The sequence below is a fragment of the Pelecanus crispus genome, chromosome 2, assembly GCF_030463565.1.
Source record: "Pelecanus crispus isolate bPelCri1 chromosome 2, bPelCri1.pri, whole genome shotgun sequence".
Classification (NCBI taxonomy): Eukaryota; Metazoa; Chordata; class Aves; order Pelecaniformes; family Pelecanidae; genus Pelecanus; species Pelecanus crispus.
This window is the reverse complement of record NC_134644.1, coordinates 10,893,364-10,911,868: the sequence shown is the minus strand read 5'-3', so window position 1 is coordinate 10,911,868 and position 18,505 is coordinate 10,893,364. Positions and strand designations below refer to the sequence as shown.

General features: G+C 46.5%; 1 protein-coding gene across 1 annotated transcript in view; it reads left to right on the top strand.

Moving 5' to 3' along the window:
- The window catches only part of PTPRN2 (protein tyrosine phosphatase receptor type N2), a 691,758-nt gene that overhangs the window by 580,961 nt on the left and 92,292 nt on the right, over nucleotides 1-18,505 (top strand). The window contains exon 14 of the mRNA XM_075704660.1: nucleotides 4,516-4,728. Coding sequence (XP_075560775.1) covers nucleotides 4,516-4,728 — 213 coding nt within the window. The remainder of the gene's footprint in view (nucleotides 1-4,515; nucleotides 4,729-18,505) is intronic.

Below are 18,505 nucleotides of genomic sequence, written 5' to 3'. Positions count from 1 at the left end.
CAAAACCGGCTAATATAAATGTGAAAATCAAGGCATGCAAAAATTGCAAAAAATTACAACGTCAAGTTGTTTTAAAATGAATCGTAGTGATTGTTCCTTTGCAAACTGGAAGAGAGGTCGGGTGCAGTAACTGGCAAATTGGGTCTTAAATCAGGAATATCTTTTTAAATTGATGAAGCAAACCAAAACCTCAACTTCAGTTAGAGTTTTGCTTCAGCAAGGACCAGAATCAGGCCCTGTGTCCGAAAGGAAATAGCAAAGTGTAATTTTGCTGAGGCATCTGGAAGGTGAGCTTTCACAGCACTGCATGGGAGCTCCTCTCTGCTCTTACAAAGACTTTCTCCCACACTTCCAACATAGGTGTGAGAACTTATTTACATGAAAGCGTACATTAAATATTTACTGACATTTGCCTGGAATTCGTTTGAAATGCCGGCTGTTCTGCTGCATCATGGGACGACACCGCGGAACGGGACGGGACGCTGCTCTTTGGTTAGAACAGTGATTTGTGGCTCCAGTGTTACAGCTGCTCTAGTTACTGACTCACTTTTGGGTGTATTTAAAATGTGTTCTGTCAAGGGACCGGGAAAGCCTTCATGAGATCAGATCCTAAGCATTTTTTCTTCCCTCTTAAAAAAACCCCAACCACCACAAACCCTCACAGAAGTGGTGTACCTCAAGCAAACACTGTTGAGTGTAAGTCATAGGTGTAATGTTGTTCTGAGACAGGGTAAATCTTTGCCTTCTAGCATTTAAGCTCAGGCCAGGCGGTTTCAAAGCAAGGAGAGACTGGCTGAACATCTCCAAAGCCTCTGTATTTAGAGTCACTTCCTAAGCCATCCATTTAGGAATTAGTTGTTTTTCCTTCACTGGGACTCTGTGATACTACACAATTTTCCAAGGAGAAAATCATTCAGAGGAATGTCAATATATTCTGTTATATAAAGTTTAAAAAATGCATAGTTACATGTAGCTGAGTTTAATATTTAATTATGTGTAATTTATGTGGTCTATTTATTTGTTAAGCCTTAGGGGGGAAAAAAAAAAAGGTGATTTGTTTTTCTTGTTGCGCAACAGCTATTGTTCCCCTTCCACCCCAGGCACACGCACCGTGGCAGCCCCAGCCAGCACAGGGAGAGGTGTTCTGCTTTAAAAGACATCCGACTGTAAATGTCAAATTCATAAATATTTAAACATTTTTCTTTCAATTTCAAGTCAAGTCTGACAGGACGCCTCTAATTAACCCTGGGCTCCGTTTCAGGCTGGGGCCTTATTGCAGGGAAGAATGAGGGGTTTAGGCGAGGTGGGGAAATCTGTGCTCCTGGCTGGGGCGGGGGGGGGGGGGGGCGTGGAGCTGGTAACTAACTCGTCGGATTAATTTTTACCCGTTTCATAATTTGATGTTTGGGCAGATATGGGGCAGGATGAAAGGGCAGCGGGTTTCTCCCGCGGAGCTGGGGGCAGTGGGGGCGGTATCCTGGGGGGACACGCCGGGGGGCCCGGCCCCGCAGCCCTCTGCGGCGCCGGCTGTCCGCAGCCCGGGGCCCGGGAGAGCCGCCGGTGCGGGGCCCGGAGCCGGAGCCGGAGCCGGGCGGCGGGGCTTCGCCGTCGGCCTTGCCCGTCGGTTTCCGCGGGGTCGCGCAGCCGGCAGCAGTGCCCGATGCCGGGGTCTTTGCCGGGGGCGGCGTGGGGGCTGCCGGCAGTGGCCCCGAGCACCACCGCGCCCGGGGGCAGGGGGGAGCCCCCCGGGCCCCGACGGCAGCGGCTCCGGAGGGGCTCCCCGGGCAGCGGGGGGGAGGCAGGAGCGGGGAGAAGGGCCGGCGGCCCCAGGGCAGAGCCCCTCGCCCTTCCCCACCGGCCGCTCCGGGCACCGCATCCAGGCGGAGAGCGGCGGGCAGCGGCCGGGCCCCTCGGCCCCTCGCCCCCTCGGCCCTCGCCCCCTCGGCCCTGGCCCCCGGCCCCTCGGCCCCTCGCCCCTCGCCCCCTCGGCCCTCGCCCCCGGCCCCTCGGCCCCTCGGCCCCTCGCCCCCTCGGCCCTCGCCCCCTCGCCCCTCGGCCCTCCCTTCCCGGGCGCGGGGGGTCGGGGCAGGCGTTGGCGCGGCCCCCCAGCCGTGTAGGGTTTTTGCAAGCCCTCTCCTGCCTGGAGCCCGTCGCTAGGGACAGGGACACGGCCACGCCGGCTGCCCGCGGAAGATGCTTACCGGGGCACAAGCACGGCTAAGCACCCCGCGGGAGGGGCAGCGCTCTTGCCCGTGTTTCACGTTCACGGGTGCAGCCGTCTCGGGGGAGGTGTGGGGTGTCTCGGCGCTTCTTTTGTTATGGGCGGCCAGCTCCGGGGACGGCGGCCCCGGCTGCGGGGAAAACTGCCTGGCAAAGTTGGAGGCAACATCTAAAATCCCTCGAACTACCGGGGGAGAACGGCCGGCGCGCTCGCTCTCTCCCCGCGTTTACTCGGGGCATTTGACAGCACTTTGCTCCCATCATTTTCATTGTTTCGTAGCCCTTTCCCCGGCCGCTTGTGCGGCGCTTTCACACGGCAACCGGGGAAGGAAAATCGCTTAAAACCGCGGTCGCCAAAGCGGGGAGAGACGAGCCCCCGGCGCCGCGCCCGCCACCCCCTTCCTCCGCGGGGCGGGGGCGGTGCCGGTGCCCTGCGCCCTCCCGGGCTGCGCGGCGGGGGCGCCGGCCCGAGCCGCCCGGGGAGCGGGGCCGGCCCGCGGGGGCCGGGGGGGGCCGGGGGGGCCCGGCCTGTCCCTGCCGCGCTGATGGGAGGCCAAACACCGCGGCGAGGCGGATTAACGGCCCGGGGAGGGGGCGCCGGCACTTTGGCGGGAGCTGCCTATTTAGATGCAGATTGCGACCTCCGGCCCGGGGGGACGGCGGCCTTTCAGGGAGATGCTAATGGCGGAGCGCAGCAGCCCCCCGGGCCCCCGGGGCCGGAGCGGCGGGAGCCGCGAGCAGGCGGCGGCTGCCGTCGGTGCTGCCCTTCCCGGGTCTCCCTCGCAGCCCCCGAGGGGGCGGGCGGGCAGCGGTGCGGGCCGAGGGGCAGGTGCCCGGCTGGGGCCGCCGAGCGCCGGGGGGGCGCGGGGAGGCGGCCCCGGAGCCCCCCAGGGCCGGGGGGCTGGCGGGGGGCAGCCCCCTCCTCCTGGTGGCTGTTGGGATTTGGAGGAGGGGCCGGCTGCGGGGGAGGGGAGGGAGGGGAGGGAGGGGAGGGGAGGGGAGGGGAGGGGAGGGGAGGCGGCGGGTCCGGCGGGCGGCACATGCCTGGGCTCGGCGAGCCCTGCGCCCGCCCCCCGCCGCCCGGGGTTTACAAACCCGGCGATCCTCCTCCGCTCGGCGCATCCAGGCAAGAAAATCCGGGAGTCTTATTGAACCTGCATTTCCATTAACTCAGCCTCAGCCCCGGCTAATCCGCAGCACTGAAGGCAAGGAGGCTAATTAATGACAAGCTTTTACAGTCAAGACCAGCGATAATTGCTTTGGTGGCCTTTATGATTACAAGATAAAAATGGACCGGGCCTGACATAAGAGCCACTGTGTACACTGCAAGACAGGAGGAAATTAAGAGCTGGCTAGCTGAATACGGAGCAGAAAATTACTAATAGAGGAGAGATAATGAATAGGCCGGCTAGGCATTCATGGGGAAAAATCCATTTTGTTACCACGCGAAATTAGGTGGTGGAAAGGAGTTTGCTAATTGTTCTCATCTTGTAGCAACCAGGACTGAGGCAGGGGCGTGCTTTTCAATTCATTTCCCTGGTAATTGTGAAAGGGGGAAAGCAGGCCAAATGAGTCTTGCTGCAATTTGCGCGCCTGGTCTTTTCATTTTCATGTTGCGTTTTTAATTGTTGCTAATATAGCTTATAATGAAGCTAATGAGGGGAAATTATTGTACAACTTTTTAGCACATGGAGACAAGTGAAACGCACTAGAAGGATTCTCTCCTATGGCTGCAAAAATAATAGTAATCTGGAGGAGTTTGGAACTATCGGGCTTTTTTTTATCCTTTTCCTTCTACGACAGACAAAAGGAAGGACCACCACCTACTTTTTTTTTTTTCCTTCTCTCTCTGTCGTTCCGTGTTTTATTTTTCACTCCCAGAAAAAAAAAAAAAAAAAACCCCACCGGATTTTCCCTCGCTGCCCCCCTCGCAGCCCCCGGCCCTGGATGCGGTCCCGCGGGGCGCGGGGGGGGAGGGGGGGGCGCGGAGCCGCGGTTCTTGCGCGCAGCCGGCGCGGCCGCCTCCGCCTTTCGGTACTTAAACGCGAGCCGCCGGGAGGGGAGGGGAGGGGATGGGATGGGATGGGATGGGATGGGATGGGATGGGATGGGATGGGATGGGATGGGATGGAGGGGGCATGGCAGCAGCGCTGTCCCTGCCCCGCCGTTTGCCTCCATCCCTGGCTGAAAGTTAGCGCTGCCGGGTGTTTTCCCCCGACGGGGTGTCCCCGTCCCCCCCCCGCGCTGCTCCGCGACCGCGCAACTCAGGCGCTGCCTCTCTCTCCTCCCCTGCAGAAAAGCAACGTCCCGCCGCTCCCGCAGCGCGGGGAAGAGGCAGAGTCCGCCAAATTCCTCCTGCTCACCCTCCTCTCCCTCGCCTGCATCGCCGGGGTCCTGGCGGCGTCGGGGGTCGCCTACTGCCTCCGCCACCGCGCCCACCACCGCCTGCGGGAGAAGCTCTCGGCCCTGGGGGCCGACGCCGGCTCGGACGCCCCCGCTGCTTACCAGGTAAGGACCGAGCGTCCCCGCCCCGGCCCGCGGCCCCGGGGGCCCGGCAGAGCCCGGGGGGGACCCTTCGCCTCGTGGGAGCCGAGGGGGTGGGTTTGGTTTCCATGCCCCCCCCCGCTCCAGTCGTGTTCCCGCGGATTCGCTGTAGCAGCTTTTTACTGCTGGGTATTCATCTTGGCTATTCTGGTAGTTGCTGTAAATTCGTGCCTAATTAGAAACATTAAAAAAAAAAAAAAAAAAAAGAAAAAAAGAAGTCCTTGCCATTGAAATTCCCTGAAAAATAACATTAATATCCATAATCTGTCACCCTTGCCACTATTAATAACGAAAAATCTTTAACATTTATGAGGAATGGATTGCACGGTTATCTGAAGATGCCTCTCTTTTTGAGTAATCGACTTCTTCAGGGTCTGATATGAAAAGAGCCTTTGACCCGATCTGTTGCCACCTTCTGCCATTATTCAGATAAAATGAAATCTAATGCTGATAGATGGGGAGGTGAAGCAGGACTGGTTCTGGGAGAACAATGGTAGCAGATGTGTACCCAGTAATATGGGAGGACTGCACTCAGATTTCCTGAAATAAATCAGAAACCTCAGGCTTTCTCTTTCCGTTTCAAAAGTGTTGGGTGAGGACACACTCTGCATCTTCCTAAAAGTTTCTTTTAGATCGTGGCACTTATTTCTCGGTGCGTTATTGGTGTGGTAATGCATGTGTTACGGTCATTTACCACACAGCTCTGGTCTGCTATCCCAAAATACTTGGAGTGTGACCAGGAAGAAGAATTCAAGAATGTGTAAACATTGTTGCTGTAGTATCTGTGTCTGCTGTGCACCCATAGGGTCTCGCTAATGGCACTCTTGTGTGTTTTGTCAAGTTTTATTTTACCTTCTTACTCTGCTTAGGATCAGGCATTATGGCCTGTCTGTGTTCTGGAGCTGAGAGAGATTCAAACTGGCAGCTGGGAGTCGTATGGGAATAAACTCGTATTTCCTCGCAAAGTTTGGGTCTGCCTGTACCTCTTACATGTTAAAGATGTAATGTGTTAAGTATGTCTCCACAGGCTGGGTCCGGGGAGATTTTAGTACAGAATGATAAATATGAATGTTTCTGTAACAATTAGTATCTTCAGGAATGGCTTTCAGTTTAAATGGAATGTTTACTTTTTAAAAAAAAGTCTTTAAATTACTTTATGTCTTTAACTGTAATGACTTCCAAAGCAATAGAGGGGAGCGAGCAAGAGCATTTCCAGTGGAAAAAAGGAGTGTCCTCCAGGAGAAAGTGTGATCAAACCAGCAGTTTGTCAGATGAGTTTTGTTGGCCAAAGAGACCGTGGTCATAAATATTTTTGTTTGGTTTTAATAGGCAACTTGCTGTTGACTTATTTAAACCACAGAAGCAATAGGTAGTCTCTTTCTTCCTATAAATGTGAATTTTTAATTTTTAAAAAAAAAGCCCCCCAGGTTCCAAAATCACACTTGAAACTGAATTTGTGATAATTAACAGGACAATCTTCCTACTGACAGCTCTAATTAATAGTATCTGTAATTAAAATCGTGCCCTTCCAGCAGGAAAATTGTTTGAATTTCTTGGAGTGACCTTTTTTGCCATTTCTCCTGGGAGTATAGTGGTTAAGTTGATATTGATTTTATAATGAGCTCTGGTTTGTTTAATAAGAATCTGTAATCCAGACACTAAATGAAATGTGTGCTTCATTTCTTCTTCCCACATTTATATGTATTTTAAAATCTTCCTAGTTAGATCCGAGAGTGACATTTTCTGTTGAAAAACAACAACAACGCTTTGAGGATGCTGCTCGGTTTTTCAATAGCAAGACTGCGCTAATATACTTTGTTCCTGACCTTTGGGCCTAGTCCTAACCACCTGACTTCTTAAACATTTCCATTGGTTTTTCAGGGGAACTGTAGTCATGAGTGGGAGGAAAAATGTTTTTCCTTAAATACAAAGGTTTCTAAGGGCTTGGCTCTCCTCCCGTGGAAGTAAATGGGAATTTTGCCATTTGTTTCAATGGCAGCAGTAGGAGGCCCCAGTACAGGCAGACAAAATACTCGGGCAGTTTTGATGCTGCTAAGTAGCGTTTTATCAAAATGAATCACCGAGCCGGGTTCTGTACATAATAAACTATTCGCGTGGATTTGAAGAGAAATAGGATTGAACCCTATTCGCATCGTCAAAATCGCCTTATGTTGAGCTGTGTTAAATGTAATGGATATCTGGTGTGATGCATGTTTTGGATAATATCAGTTAGGTCTCAGAAAAGCATCAATTACCTTTCTCCTCATCTTCTCTGATACTCATAGGGGAACAGGGTAACCCGTATTAATACAAGGGAAGAAAAAAGCAGATAGCTTTGAAAATTTTACCTACTTTGTTCTCTTCTGTTAAATGTTTCCCAAGCATCTACTTGGTTAACTCAGTGTATTTTAAAAATATGAAATACTTCAGCAGCTGCTGCCACTAGACTTTAAAGCACGATACTCCAATATGTTGCTGCTTACAGCTTAAGTGACAATTCAGATTTATTTTTTTTAGTTTGAAGGGGGAAAAATTGGTCAGTGTAAAAAGGCCTGGTGGCCCAGTATGATTCAGAGACGCTGAAATATCACTTTGATTCACATGCTTCTCAAAATGTCAGTGGCTTCTATCTTCACATAAACAAGACTGACCTAAATTTTCAAGATCTAGCAGAAGCATTTTTCATCCTAACCCAGTTCAGCCAGGAGAGTTCATACGGGGTTTTACTCCTTCCTTACTCACCCTGTGAACTTTGAAGAGGTTTTTCCCACAGCTGCTTTTTTTTTTTTTTTTTTTTTTTCCCCCCCTTTCTAGTTTGTGCAGTGAAATCCCAGCTTGCGAAGGGGAAAACAGACAAACCGTATTGTCAGGGAAGTAGCAGGTTGGCTGCTAAGTCTCCCCCCGCGCCGGAGGCGTAGCGCCTGTCGTGCAACGTCACTCTCCCTCCGGCACTCACCTGCTAGCACGAGCAGTTCTTGTGTGAGCTCGCTTACCTACTAGCACGAGTATTTCTCGTGTAACTGCGGGTGGAAGTGACCAGTCTTAGGCAGAGCAACCAGTACCGTTGAAAAGTTGAAGCAGGCAGATGCAATTGAAGGGGCTGCGGTGTGAGTCTGGTTCTTCAGGAGTTTGGTAAGGCAAGCAGCTGGCCTTCAAAATGTTAAAGTAAGGTCTGGGAGGCTAAACCCTATTTAAAGCCTAGGTACCGCTAGGAAGGGGAGATACACAATTGCAGCTTCATTTATCTTTGACTCACTAAAGAATAAAATTACAGGCTGGTTTAATTAGACAGTGGCTAAGGAGCTTGTCAAAATTAATGGAAACAGTATATCCTGGAAAATGTTGCATGTGCATAAAACACATTTTATACATAAAGGCGGACAATTTTTGCGTACTTCTTAAACACGTCTCCTGTCCTTTCAAATCACGCGTGTAATGATTAGGTAAGTCAGCGTTAGCGTCCAGGGATGGCTCAAAAGAGGTTCTTAGCTCTGCGCATGCGCACACCTGCACCCGTGTTTTTAATTGTTGCTCGTGTTGCTTTGATCTTCTTTGAAAAGCAAGTCCAGCATTCTGCAAGCCCGCTCTCTGGTCCGGGAGATTAGGGCGGAAGCGCGTTAGGAATTTTCAGCAGACACTCTTTGATTTATTTCACAACACTGAGCAGATTTTCTTCATGCACTTTGAAGCCTTTAGAACATAACCCAGAGAAAAACGGGCATTCAGACGTCGGGGGCGGGCTGCAAACAGGGCCACTAAGTGCACATCTTACTTGTCACCGCTCCCATTAGCGAGCAATTTATTAATGTAATGAGTGTATGTTAGTGGCTGCTACTATTTAGGGATGGTCTGTTTAATTCAGGGTGATGTATTTGTGAGTCCAGCTGAACTCTGGCTTTTGACCCCCGTGTGGGGAACGCTGGGTTGTGCGAGATGTTAAATCATCAGCATATTTTATACTTTGCACTGCAGAACTTTCCTATGAGCATAGTCTTCTGCATCACTGATAATGCTCTGCAAAACGTTGCCCATAATGGAATTTAAAGGCAAAAGTTAAAACGCACTAAAGCTGGCTTCAGAAAGCCTGCCTCTTAATATTTTATGTCAATAATGTTCTTTTTAATTTTCCTTCATCTCAGCCAAAAGAACTTCCTTTAAAAAGCGAGGGGGCAAAGACCAAGCAGTTTACAATGAAGTCCCTTCTTAAACTGCCTGAAGTAGTTCAAGGTTACATGAGCCGTGCACTGTCAGTGCAGCTGGATTACATCATCAGCTGTTTTAAAAACTTGTTCAAATAACTTGGTTTGGCAGGCATATAATTGTAAATTATGTGTTAAATTCTACATTATTACATGTATTATATTATATATAAATTATATATTCCTTTGTCAAATGCAGTCTTATTAATTACATGATCCTTCTGGATTCAAAGCCACTAAGAACTTCTCTGTGCTTTTAAAGATTTGATCCTGCTGGTATTTTTTATTAGAGATGTTAAGAACACAGTATTTACAACAATTACAATAAATATTTTGCGGCAGATTTTTTAAAAGGCTCCAACTGAAAGAATCCACGGGAAACATATTCTCTACATAACCCTCATTTCTGTTTTGTGTGTTTAAATGCAGATAATTCATTACCTCTAATAGGGCATCATATTTTACACTCCAGACTGACTTCCATAAGCAAACATGTTATTATAGTATTAGATCTTAATGTTATAGTAATACTGTATATCAGCTCCTTAGAAAATGGAATTTTGTGAACTAAGTGAAATGGAAAAAAAAAAAGGAGAATTTTGCTGTTCTTACTTATCAGGTTCGCAGTAATATTAAAATTACCATCAGTATTGGGACCAAAGTAAGCTGGCAAACTGGAGTTAATCAGTACGGTGAAGTGTTACCTCATAGCTACATAGAACTCTTTCCTTTTGAAGGACCCTCACTACACATAAGCAAAAAAGATATCCCTGAGGATGAGATGTATTCAGTAGATGAGTATTTAGTAAACATTCAGTAAGGAATACCTTTAGTCAGGATTTTGGATAGATGAAAATTTTGCCTTAAGGCTGAATACTACAAAGGGCTTGCTTGTGTTTTCTTCTGGGAAAACAAAGGACATAATGCATTTACAATCTTTTCTTTTCCTGTGTCCTTATTAAAAGAGAAAAAAAAAAGACCATCTTGTGACTATGTAAAGCAACAGGACAAACTGTAATGGTTTGTAATAAAACATGCACGGGGGGGTAGATGTATTAGAAGAGTTGTTCTTGTCTAAGTCTGCTTACTGTGTGTTATGTGAACAGTTTTCTCTATCTTTAATAAGAATTTTGTCTTAAAATAAATTCTGAGGCACCTGCAAATACATCGTATATCATGTTGTTACACTAACCACTCTACTTGAAGGTGAGACAGTTTTCACAATGTACAAAACATATATTCTACACAGTAGCCACGCATAGCAATCATGGGAGAGAATAAAGAAATGGGGAGTGTTTTCAGGGGATTTTAGAAGAGAGCTTACCTTATGTTTAAACACTTCACTAAAGTCAGACAGTGGATGGCCAAAGCAGAATGAGGCAAAACAGGAAGTGTACAAATACAGATTTGACTTTTAATCTGTTTTTTATCTGATTAGTGTTCAGAACACTCCACAATTCCTGTGGTGCAGTGGACTATGTAATTCCCTAACCTTGCTTCCTGTGGTAGCCATAAAATTTGAGTTAAATGGTAGTAATGTTCAAACTAGCATTTCAAAATACTGTAAGAATTTATAAATCAGCAGAAATTTATCAAACATGCCTGTTTAGGGTATAAATAAATAAATAGGGGTATGTTATCAATTACACCCCCAGCATTTAAAATCAACTTCTAAATAGTGCTTAATGAGAAATGCCTATTTTAAGTGCCAAAGCTCAAGGGCACGGATTTCAGATGGCACTAGAGGAAATCTGTATTTGAGCTTGCCATGTGCCTGCAAGGAGCAGTGCTCTCCCACCGCATCCTCCCCTGCCCCTCCAGCACGCACTGCCCCGGCCGCAGGGCAGCCCCAGGGGACCCGCGCTGGCTGGGTGACAGAGGTGTATTGGGCTTGTTACGGATAGCCCTCCTCCAGGCTCTTCCTATTTAAGAAAATAACTTTTCTAAATTCCTCAGTGTTGGAGAAAACATCTTGCCCTGACCGGAGAAGGTTTTATCTTCGCAGTCCAGGTCCTGGGCTGCTGCAGCAATGGCAGTGCAGCAACACTTCTGAGTAAAACACTCTCTACATTAGAGCGGGCAAGTGGGGAGAGGGGGGTTTTGCAGGCATGAAAGGAAAATGAGTATACACGTGTCGTGGTTTAGCCCCAGCCAGCAACTAAGCACCACGCAGCCGCTCGCTCACTCCCCCTACCCCGATGGGATGGGGGAGAGAATCGGAGGAGTAAGAGTGAGAAACACTCCTGGGTTGAGAGAAGAACAGTTTAATAATTGAAATAAAGTAAAATAGTAATGATAATAATAACAATATAATAATAGTAATAATAATCTACAAAGCAAGTGATGCACAATGCAATTGCTCACCACCCGCCGACCGATACCCAGACAGTTCCCGAGCAGCGATCGCTGCTCCCCGGCCAACCCCCCCCCAGTTTCTATACTGAGCATGACGTCATATGGTATGGAATAGCCCTTTGGGCAGTTTGGATCAACTGTCCTGGCTGTGCCCCCTCCCAGTTTCTTGTGCGCCTGGCAGAGCATGGGAAGCTGAAAAGTCCTTGACTAGCATAAGCAGTCCTCAGCAACAACTAAAAACATCAGCGTGTTATCAACATTCTTCTCCTACTAAATCCAAAACACAGCACTGTGCCTGCTACTAGGAAGAAAATTAACTCTATCCCAGCCGAAACCAGGACAACACGCAACTCCTGGAGTGCTTGGATAAGAAGGTGCCATGTGGGTTTAGATTTGAGTAGTATAAACCATCTTTTTCAAGTGGTTGGCTGTTTATCTGCGTAGGACTAGTGCAAAGTGGCAGAGAGAAGGTGATGCCAGCCCTCTCCCCTTACCTGACTTACTTTATTTTTCCCTGTCTAAAGAATACGGTGTTTTGTGGCACAAGGACAAACATGCTCCAAGCATCTTGCAGTATAATTTCTGTGTATTTAGGATGAAAATAATGCTAAGAAAAAAAAACAGTAGGAGGGGAAATTAAGTTAGTGACTCATTTTTAATTACTGGGAAATCCAGAGTCCTTACCCAAGCAGGCATTTCTTAGAAACGTGCTAGAGGTGCTCTGGACTTCAAGCTGCATCTCGCCTAGTAAATTAAACCAGTAAATTATTTGAATGGCCCTGGCACCATTTGAGGCCAAGCTGCCCAACTTTCTCCCAAACAGTTTCTCAGCACAGTTAGTACAGGCCAAGAAAAAGACACACATTCATCCACCGGGCAGTTTTCTTAATAGTTTGGCTGTGGCCACCCTGTTTTAGAGGGTGAGAATTACTGTTGGCTTTACCTGCCCTAACTCCGTGTCCTGGACCGCCGAGGTCCAGGCTCCCGCTCCTGAGCATCCCTCTCCTGCTTCAGAGCCCCTTCCACCCATCCCTGCCGCGCCGCGGGCTGTCTGCCAGCTGAGCGTGGGCTGGTTCTGGATAAGTACAATGGATTGTCTCCCTCTGGTAAATTGATTATGTCCCAGTGCCTGTACGTTATAAAGAAGCCAAAGATAACCACAGCCTTGCCTAATGGGCTGGAGAATATTTGATCTGCAGTCCCAGGCAGTACATCATCTCAAGTGTCCTGATTTCTTTCTGGAATAACTATACTGTCTTCAGTGGCATTTTTTTCTGATGTAATGTAGAGGATAATCAGGCCTGTCTTTCCTACACATTTCTGCCCTTTTTTCTGTTTTAGGATTTTCCTTTCTCCTTTGGAGCAGCTCTGTTATCATGTTTCAGGTTTGACACATTCTTCTATTGTGTATTCTCTGAACGCTCAGCAGCTAACACTGCGATCTGCCTTGCTGAGCCTTTCATATTCCCTCAGAGTGCTGCACTAGAAGAAAAAAATATATATTTTAAAGTTTTTAACTGGGAAGTTTTTTTATTTGCGGAACGAATCTTGTAGCAGGGTCGTGTTCCCTGGAAGAGAGTAGAAGTTAGTTTTGTGTGCATAAAGAACTGTTGTAGATGATGTTAGTCGGTTCTTGTAGGCCCATGTTGCCTGCGAGCAGGAACAGCTTGCAGTTTATTCTCTGAAATGTGTAAGATACATGAAAAGCATTCTTCTCGCTGTTTTCTCCTGGGTACATCTGTTCATGCTGCACACCGGTCTCTCACGGTGGGCAGTGAAAAGGAAGAGGAGTGGGGGATGCAGTGTCTCGTCCTTTCTCCTTCTCCGTGCGGGCAGGGAAGCTGTGCTGTGCTCGGCAGCGTGCTGGCAGAGCGGGTACATGTCCTGCCCAAAGCCAGCAAGGTCTCAGCTTCTGGGATCTCTTGTTCTTCCTGTACTGTGGGTTTGTGCTTAGCCTTAGTGAAGGATTTGAAGCTGACCGCAACCACCTAAGGTTTTACCCCAGTAAATCCGTACGGACTTGGCTGTTTTGAGGGACAGATGAACAAAAGTAGGTTTTGAATCATCAACTTTCCTCTGCCTGTGGCCCTGTTGTGCAGCTCTTGCAGGGAGGCGGATGTTGTAAAGTTGAATATTTGGGGGGGACGGTAATGTTTTCGCTCGGTTTATCGTGGTATAAACTGTAAGAGAAGAACTTTGGGTAGAGCAGACTGGAGCTGTCCTGGGGTCGTGCTGAACAGCTGCTCCAGTCTTCCCAAAGGCACAAGTGAGAGGTGGTGTCTCAAACAGCCTTGGGAGCACGCGTGACACTGTGATTTGTGTTGACTGGACAAGAGACCTCATTTCATTCCTCTCAGCAGCAGCAAAGCTACGGCTCCTGGGATGAGGACCTCCTTCCAAGATGTTTTCCTTTTCATGTATCTACATGCACAACAGAGATCTAAATGCTTTCTAGCAGTTTAAAGAACTGTAAAAGAAAATGTGATTGCACACCAGCAAGGTACAGCAAAGGACTGAGACAGCCCAGCTGATTTCTTTTTACTGTGATTTTTGCTATTGCAGGTTCTAAGCTCTCAGCACCGTGTATGTCACTGCAATGTAAGTCAGCTGGGGCATTCCTGCAGCTCTGCATCTTCCAGTTCAGGTTCTCAGCTTTCAGCATGCAGGTCCCATTTTCATCACTTGTATTCTTACAAAACAACTAAACCAAGGCTGAAGAAGGGGACTGTAAAAGAACACTCCTAGAAGTTAAATCCTTCAAAGAACCAAAATTAATTTGGAGGGGGATGGGAGAGAATAGCTTTTGAATTGGAGAAAATAAAATTTAGTGTAGGGGGCTTATCCAAAGGAGAAAATGCGTGAGGTTTTCTAAGCTTTGCTGACCAGTTTCTAGACTTTTTGCCAAAGACAAATGAGTGATGTTTTATTGATGTTTGCTTGGGATGACCGCATTCTGAACAAGCACAGATTTTGATCAGGGAAATAGTTTGTTAAATTTTTAACATTTCAGATTGATAAAATCCTACTCATTTTTGGTGCAGTTTTTATTTTTCTGTTTTCCTGTCTAGCTAACATAGTTGCAGGCTTCTTGATGATTCCTGCTTTTTCCTTCTACATAGGACTGCTGCTGCTTTGCAGCACTGTGTTCTGGCAGCATCTCAGAGATCTCAGAAATGGCTGATCTTGCTCTCCAGAGTGGGAACAGCTCATCGTTATCATGATAAAACTCACTTTTGGTATTGAGTTCACATGCTTACCTTGGCTGGTTAAAGCCGCCCCCTTTCCCCTCATCAAGTGTTGCCTAACATGGAGATACATGCATTTCATGTGGGTGGGAAGGCTTTTCCTTGGTCGTGCTGTCTGACAACAGCAGAGGTACATGGTTTGAAGTGGGCTGTAGTAGAGCCATAACTACCAGCCCCACCCATTTTCTAGTACTGCTGGTCTGAACATCCCCCTAATCTTCCAAAATGTATTGGGCAGAATATTCACATCAGACAAATACTGCTCTTTCCCACTAACTATGAATAGAAGAACGAGGGAAAGATGAAAAGGAAAAATTCAGTATGCTGCTGCTTTTCTGACAGCATGGGGAAAAGAAACTTGGATTTTACTTTTTTCCAACTCCTTAATTCAAGTTCATCCTGGCTTCCTGTGAAAGAAAAATGCCTCGTGGAGTGAAATGGTGTGATTTGCTGGAAGAGGTTTTGCTGCAGTGGATCATAGCGAAAGGTGTCAGTGGCTGGCTATCCACCTAAGACACGAGGAGAAATGTGGTGGAGCTGAATGTAGTTTTGGGAGCAAGAACAATCTACATATGTAAATCCATGTTACATAGTGAAATTATGTCATACAGCATCTCCCCCTGTACTCTGGGGAAATAATATGTACAGTAAAATGTGAATGTGAGCATGTAAATTCCATATACTGTCACCCACAAGAGTGAAATAAAGAGCTGCAATTCCTAATTAACCTCACTGGAAAACTCTTGGGTGTGAAGTTAAAACATACAGAAGGGTTGCCTAGCAAGCTGTTCCAAATTTCAGCTTCTTTTTGAAGGTCTGGGTCAACCCAATGGCTCTCCAGGCATCGCTGACTAATAATTTTGTTTGCTTGTTTGAGGGCTTTAGAAGTTAATTAAGTATAAATCAATGCTTGAGACTTCTGTGAGTGCTGGTCACTCCATCACCAAAGGAACGCTGCAGAAATGGAGGGAATGAGGAGAAGGTGACAAGAATGATTAAGGGCATGAAAAACTTGTATGACTAGAGATTGAAAAGACGGATTATTTCTTCCAAAACAGTAACAAGTGGCAGCATAGGAAAGGAAAAAAGTATATAGAATGAGGAGCTGAAGAAGGAGTGAAACTCTTATTCTGTCTTTTGCGTAGCACCAGGGCAAAGACATTCAGTTATACTAAATACATAAAATAAAAGACTAATAGAGGAAAAGCTGTCTGCATAATACAGCTGCAACATGCAACACCATTTCTGCAGAATATTGTTGATGCACAAGTTGTTAGCAGGAATCTCAAAAAAACAAAGAAGCACATGAAAAAAATATTCTAGGTAATAAAATAGCTGATGATGTTTTAGAAGATGTCTGTAACTTCATGCCCCAGGTCTTAAAATAACCCAAAATTGGAATGTGCCTACCTTGTATGTGTTCCCCTGCGCTGTTCCCCTGATGATTCTTGCAGACATATTGGTGCCTGGTGGAGAGGTCTGGGGTGGCATTAATAACCCCTGTGCTTGCGCGAGTTGGCAAGGGGAAATCCAGGAGCTTCAGTAATGGCCAAAGAAGTTCTTTTCTTTGAAAGCAAACACACATTAACTCCTTGTTGCTGCTGCAGGGTCTTTATTCCAAGCGGTGCCATGGGGCAGGTTGGTCATGGCAGGGAGGTCTGCAGCTCTCCTGCGGGCGGGCATTGCCGGGGCACGACCGTGATCCAGTTGAGAGCACAGTGGTATGGAGAGGCAGGGGAGAGCCCCAGAGAAACGTGCATTTTTGCTGTTGTTGGTGTTGCCTCCAAAATGTGAAGTCTCCCTGTATCTCTGACCATCAGTACTGAGTATAAAAACCCTCTCAGTTTTTCCAGTATCTCCTGTAACACTAATAAAGTGAATGGGCAGAAATATTGACCAACATTTTTAATCCTTGAAGACTTGTGTGTGTGTTCTCAGAGACACAATGGAACTCATAAACACTATTTTTTTCCATAGTTTAGGAGAGTTTCTCTGTATTGCCAAGTTTTCTGCTCATAATAACCTGCTCTGACCTACTAGCAGCTTTGTGCTTTATAGATTTTTTTTTTTTTACAGTTTCCTCATTCACAAAATCTGCATTTGTTCTTCCTAGCTGAGTTAATAGAGTGATTTCATTTTCATTTTCAGTGGGGAATGGGTGGAAAGCAGTGACTTTAGTTTTCAAATCAGGAGAGGGTAATGACTGGCAATTTCAACTGTCATGATAGATGATGTTATGAAAAAAAAATTGTTGCTTATGGCCATCCTTGATAAATACTTCCTTATCACAGCATCACTTCTTACACGTGTAGCCACCTTCTATGAAAAAAAAAGTATTTGAGGTTTTCAGAAGTTTTTAGGACTTCTTTTTGTATTTCTCTGACTGGTTTTAGTACCTCTGTTACTATAAATACAGTTACACAGACTTAAGGAGAAGCAATAACAATCTTTGCAATGGGGTAAAATAACATTTTTAGACATAAACTTGTGGCTATATGCTTGTTTCTTTCTGAGGTAGAAGTGCATGCTGAGTCCTGCTGGCAAGCTGGGAATTCTTATTTCTAGCAGAAAGATCTCCCATTTTTAGTCCTGCAGGGCAATAAAATAGTGGACTACACATCCTTAATGTATATCTTTCCTGAGAAACTACAGCTGGCTTGGGACTGCATTTTTTGCCTGCTTTGGGCCCCAGGCAACTATAAACGCTGGGAGTGGAAAAGGAAACATTTGTGGCAGTTATCTTTTAGAGCGCTGGCATCTGCTGGAAGCTGGTCGGGTGTTGGGTAGGTTAGACAAAGTCAAAATACGTGATGAATTTGCACGTGGTTCTGCATGGCCTTTCAGGTTAATTCAATCGTTACTATGGTTTATTTGTAACCCATACTGTGCTGTATGGCTCTCGCTGTGCTAGCAGTGAATTTACTGTGCAAATCCATATTAAGAAGCAGCTGTGCCCTCATGAGCATGTATTTGAGTTAGTTAAGATGAACAAAACATGGAAAAGGTGAAGTTTGTTTTACACATTATTTTTCTCTGTGTAGTTACTCCTTAAGAAATGTTTCCTCTCACAGCTTTGTATTTACCATATACTTGTAAAATACTACATGCAACCACAGCTGAAATGTGGGAAATGCAATTTAGAAACCAGCATTGATTGAAACCCCCCAAAAATATATTCCTCTTTTTTTTTTTTTTTTTTTTTTTGGTGTGTGTGTGGCATATCCCACTGATTCCAGATTTACAGTTGTCTGAATTGCAAGACCAGTAATGCTCAGACACTGTCAGGGACACCCTGAGAAAAATCTGGGTGCTTTTACACCAGTAGATCTCAGGTGACTTCAGGTCTATGGTTTGCAGGTCTTTCCTACTAGAAATGGTCCCTGGTTTCCTTGGAGGCATCCACGGAGTCTCTTTAAATCCTGAGAGAAACCACCATGATGTCATTGTGACCATACCAGTTCAAATCAGTTTAAAGAAACATGAACTTTCTTCGTATATCTTCTATCTGTGAAGTCCAGTGTACTGCAGTCATGTTAAGTCAGGCATCTGTTTCATAAAACTCTTCCCTCTTTTAGAAATCAAGGATATAAACTGTCGTGCTCACTTACACAGTCCCAGTTAGAGTTGTCTCTTGTATTTTTGTATAGGAAAAAAATCCCCAGTAGAATAACCTAAACATGGTCTTCAAATTTCACTGATCCTCTGGAAAGCAGTATTATCCCCAAAGCTGCCTGTGCTTTCCTGGCATGGATAGCAGGGAAAACACGCCACCGTTATTTCAGGGAAATACCATTAGACCTATGACCATTAGACCTATGCTGACCTATGCTTGGCAACCCAAGCCATATAAAAGACCTCTCCCTCTTTGAGGAGCTTCTGGGCTATTGAGATGTCTACGTCATTGATGAGAGGTTACTGAAAGAATTAAAGTAAAAATATTTC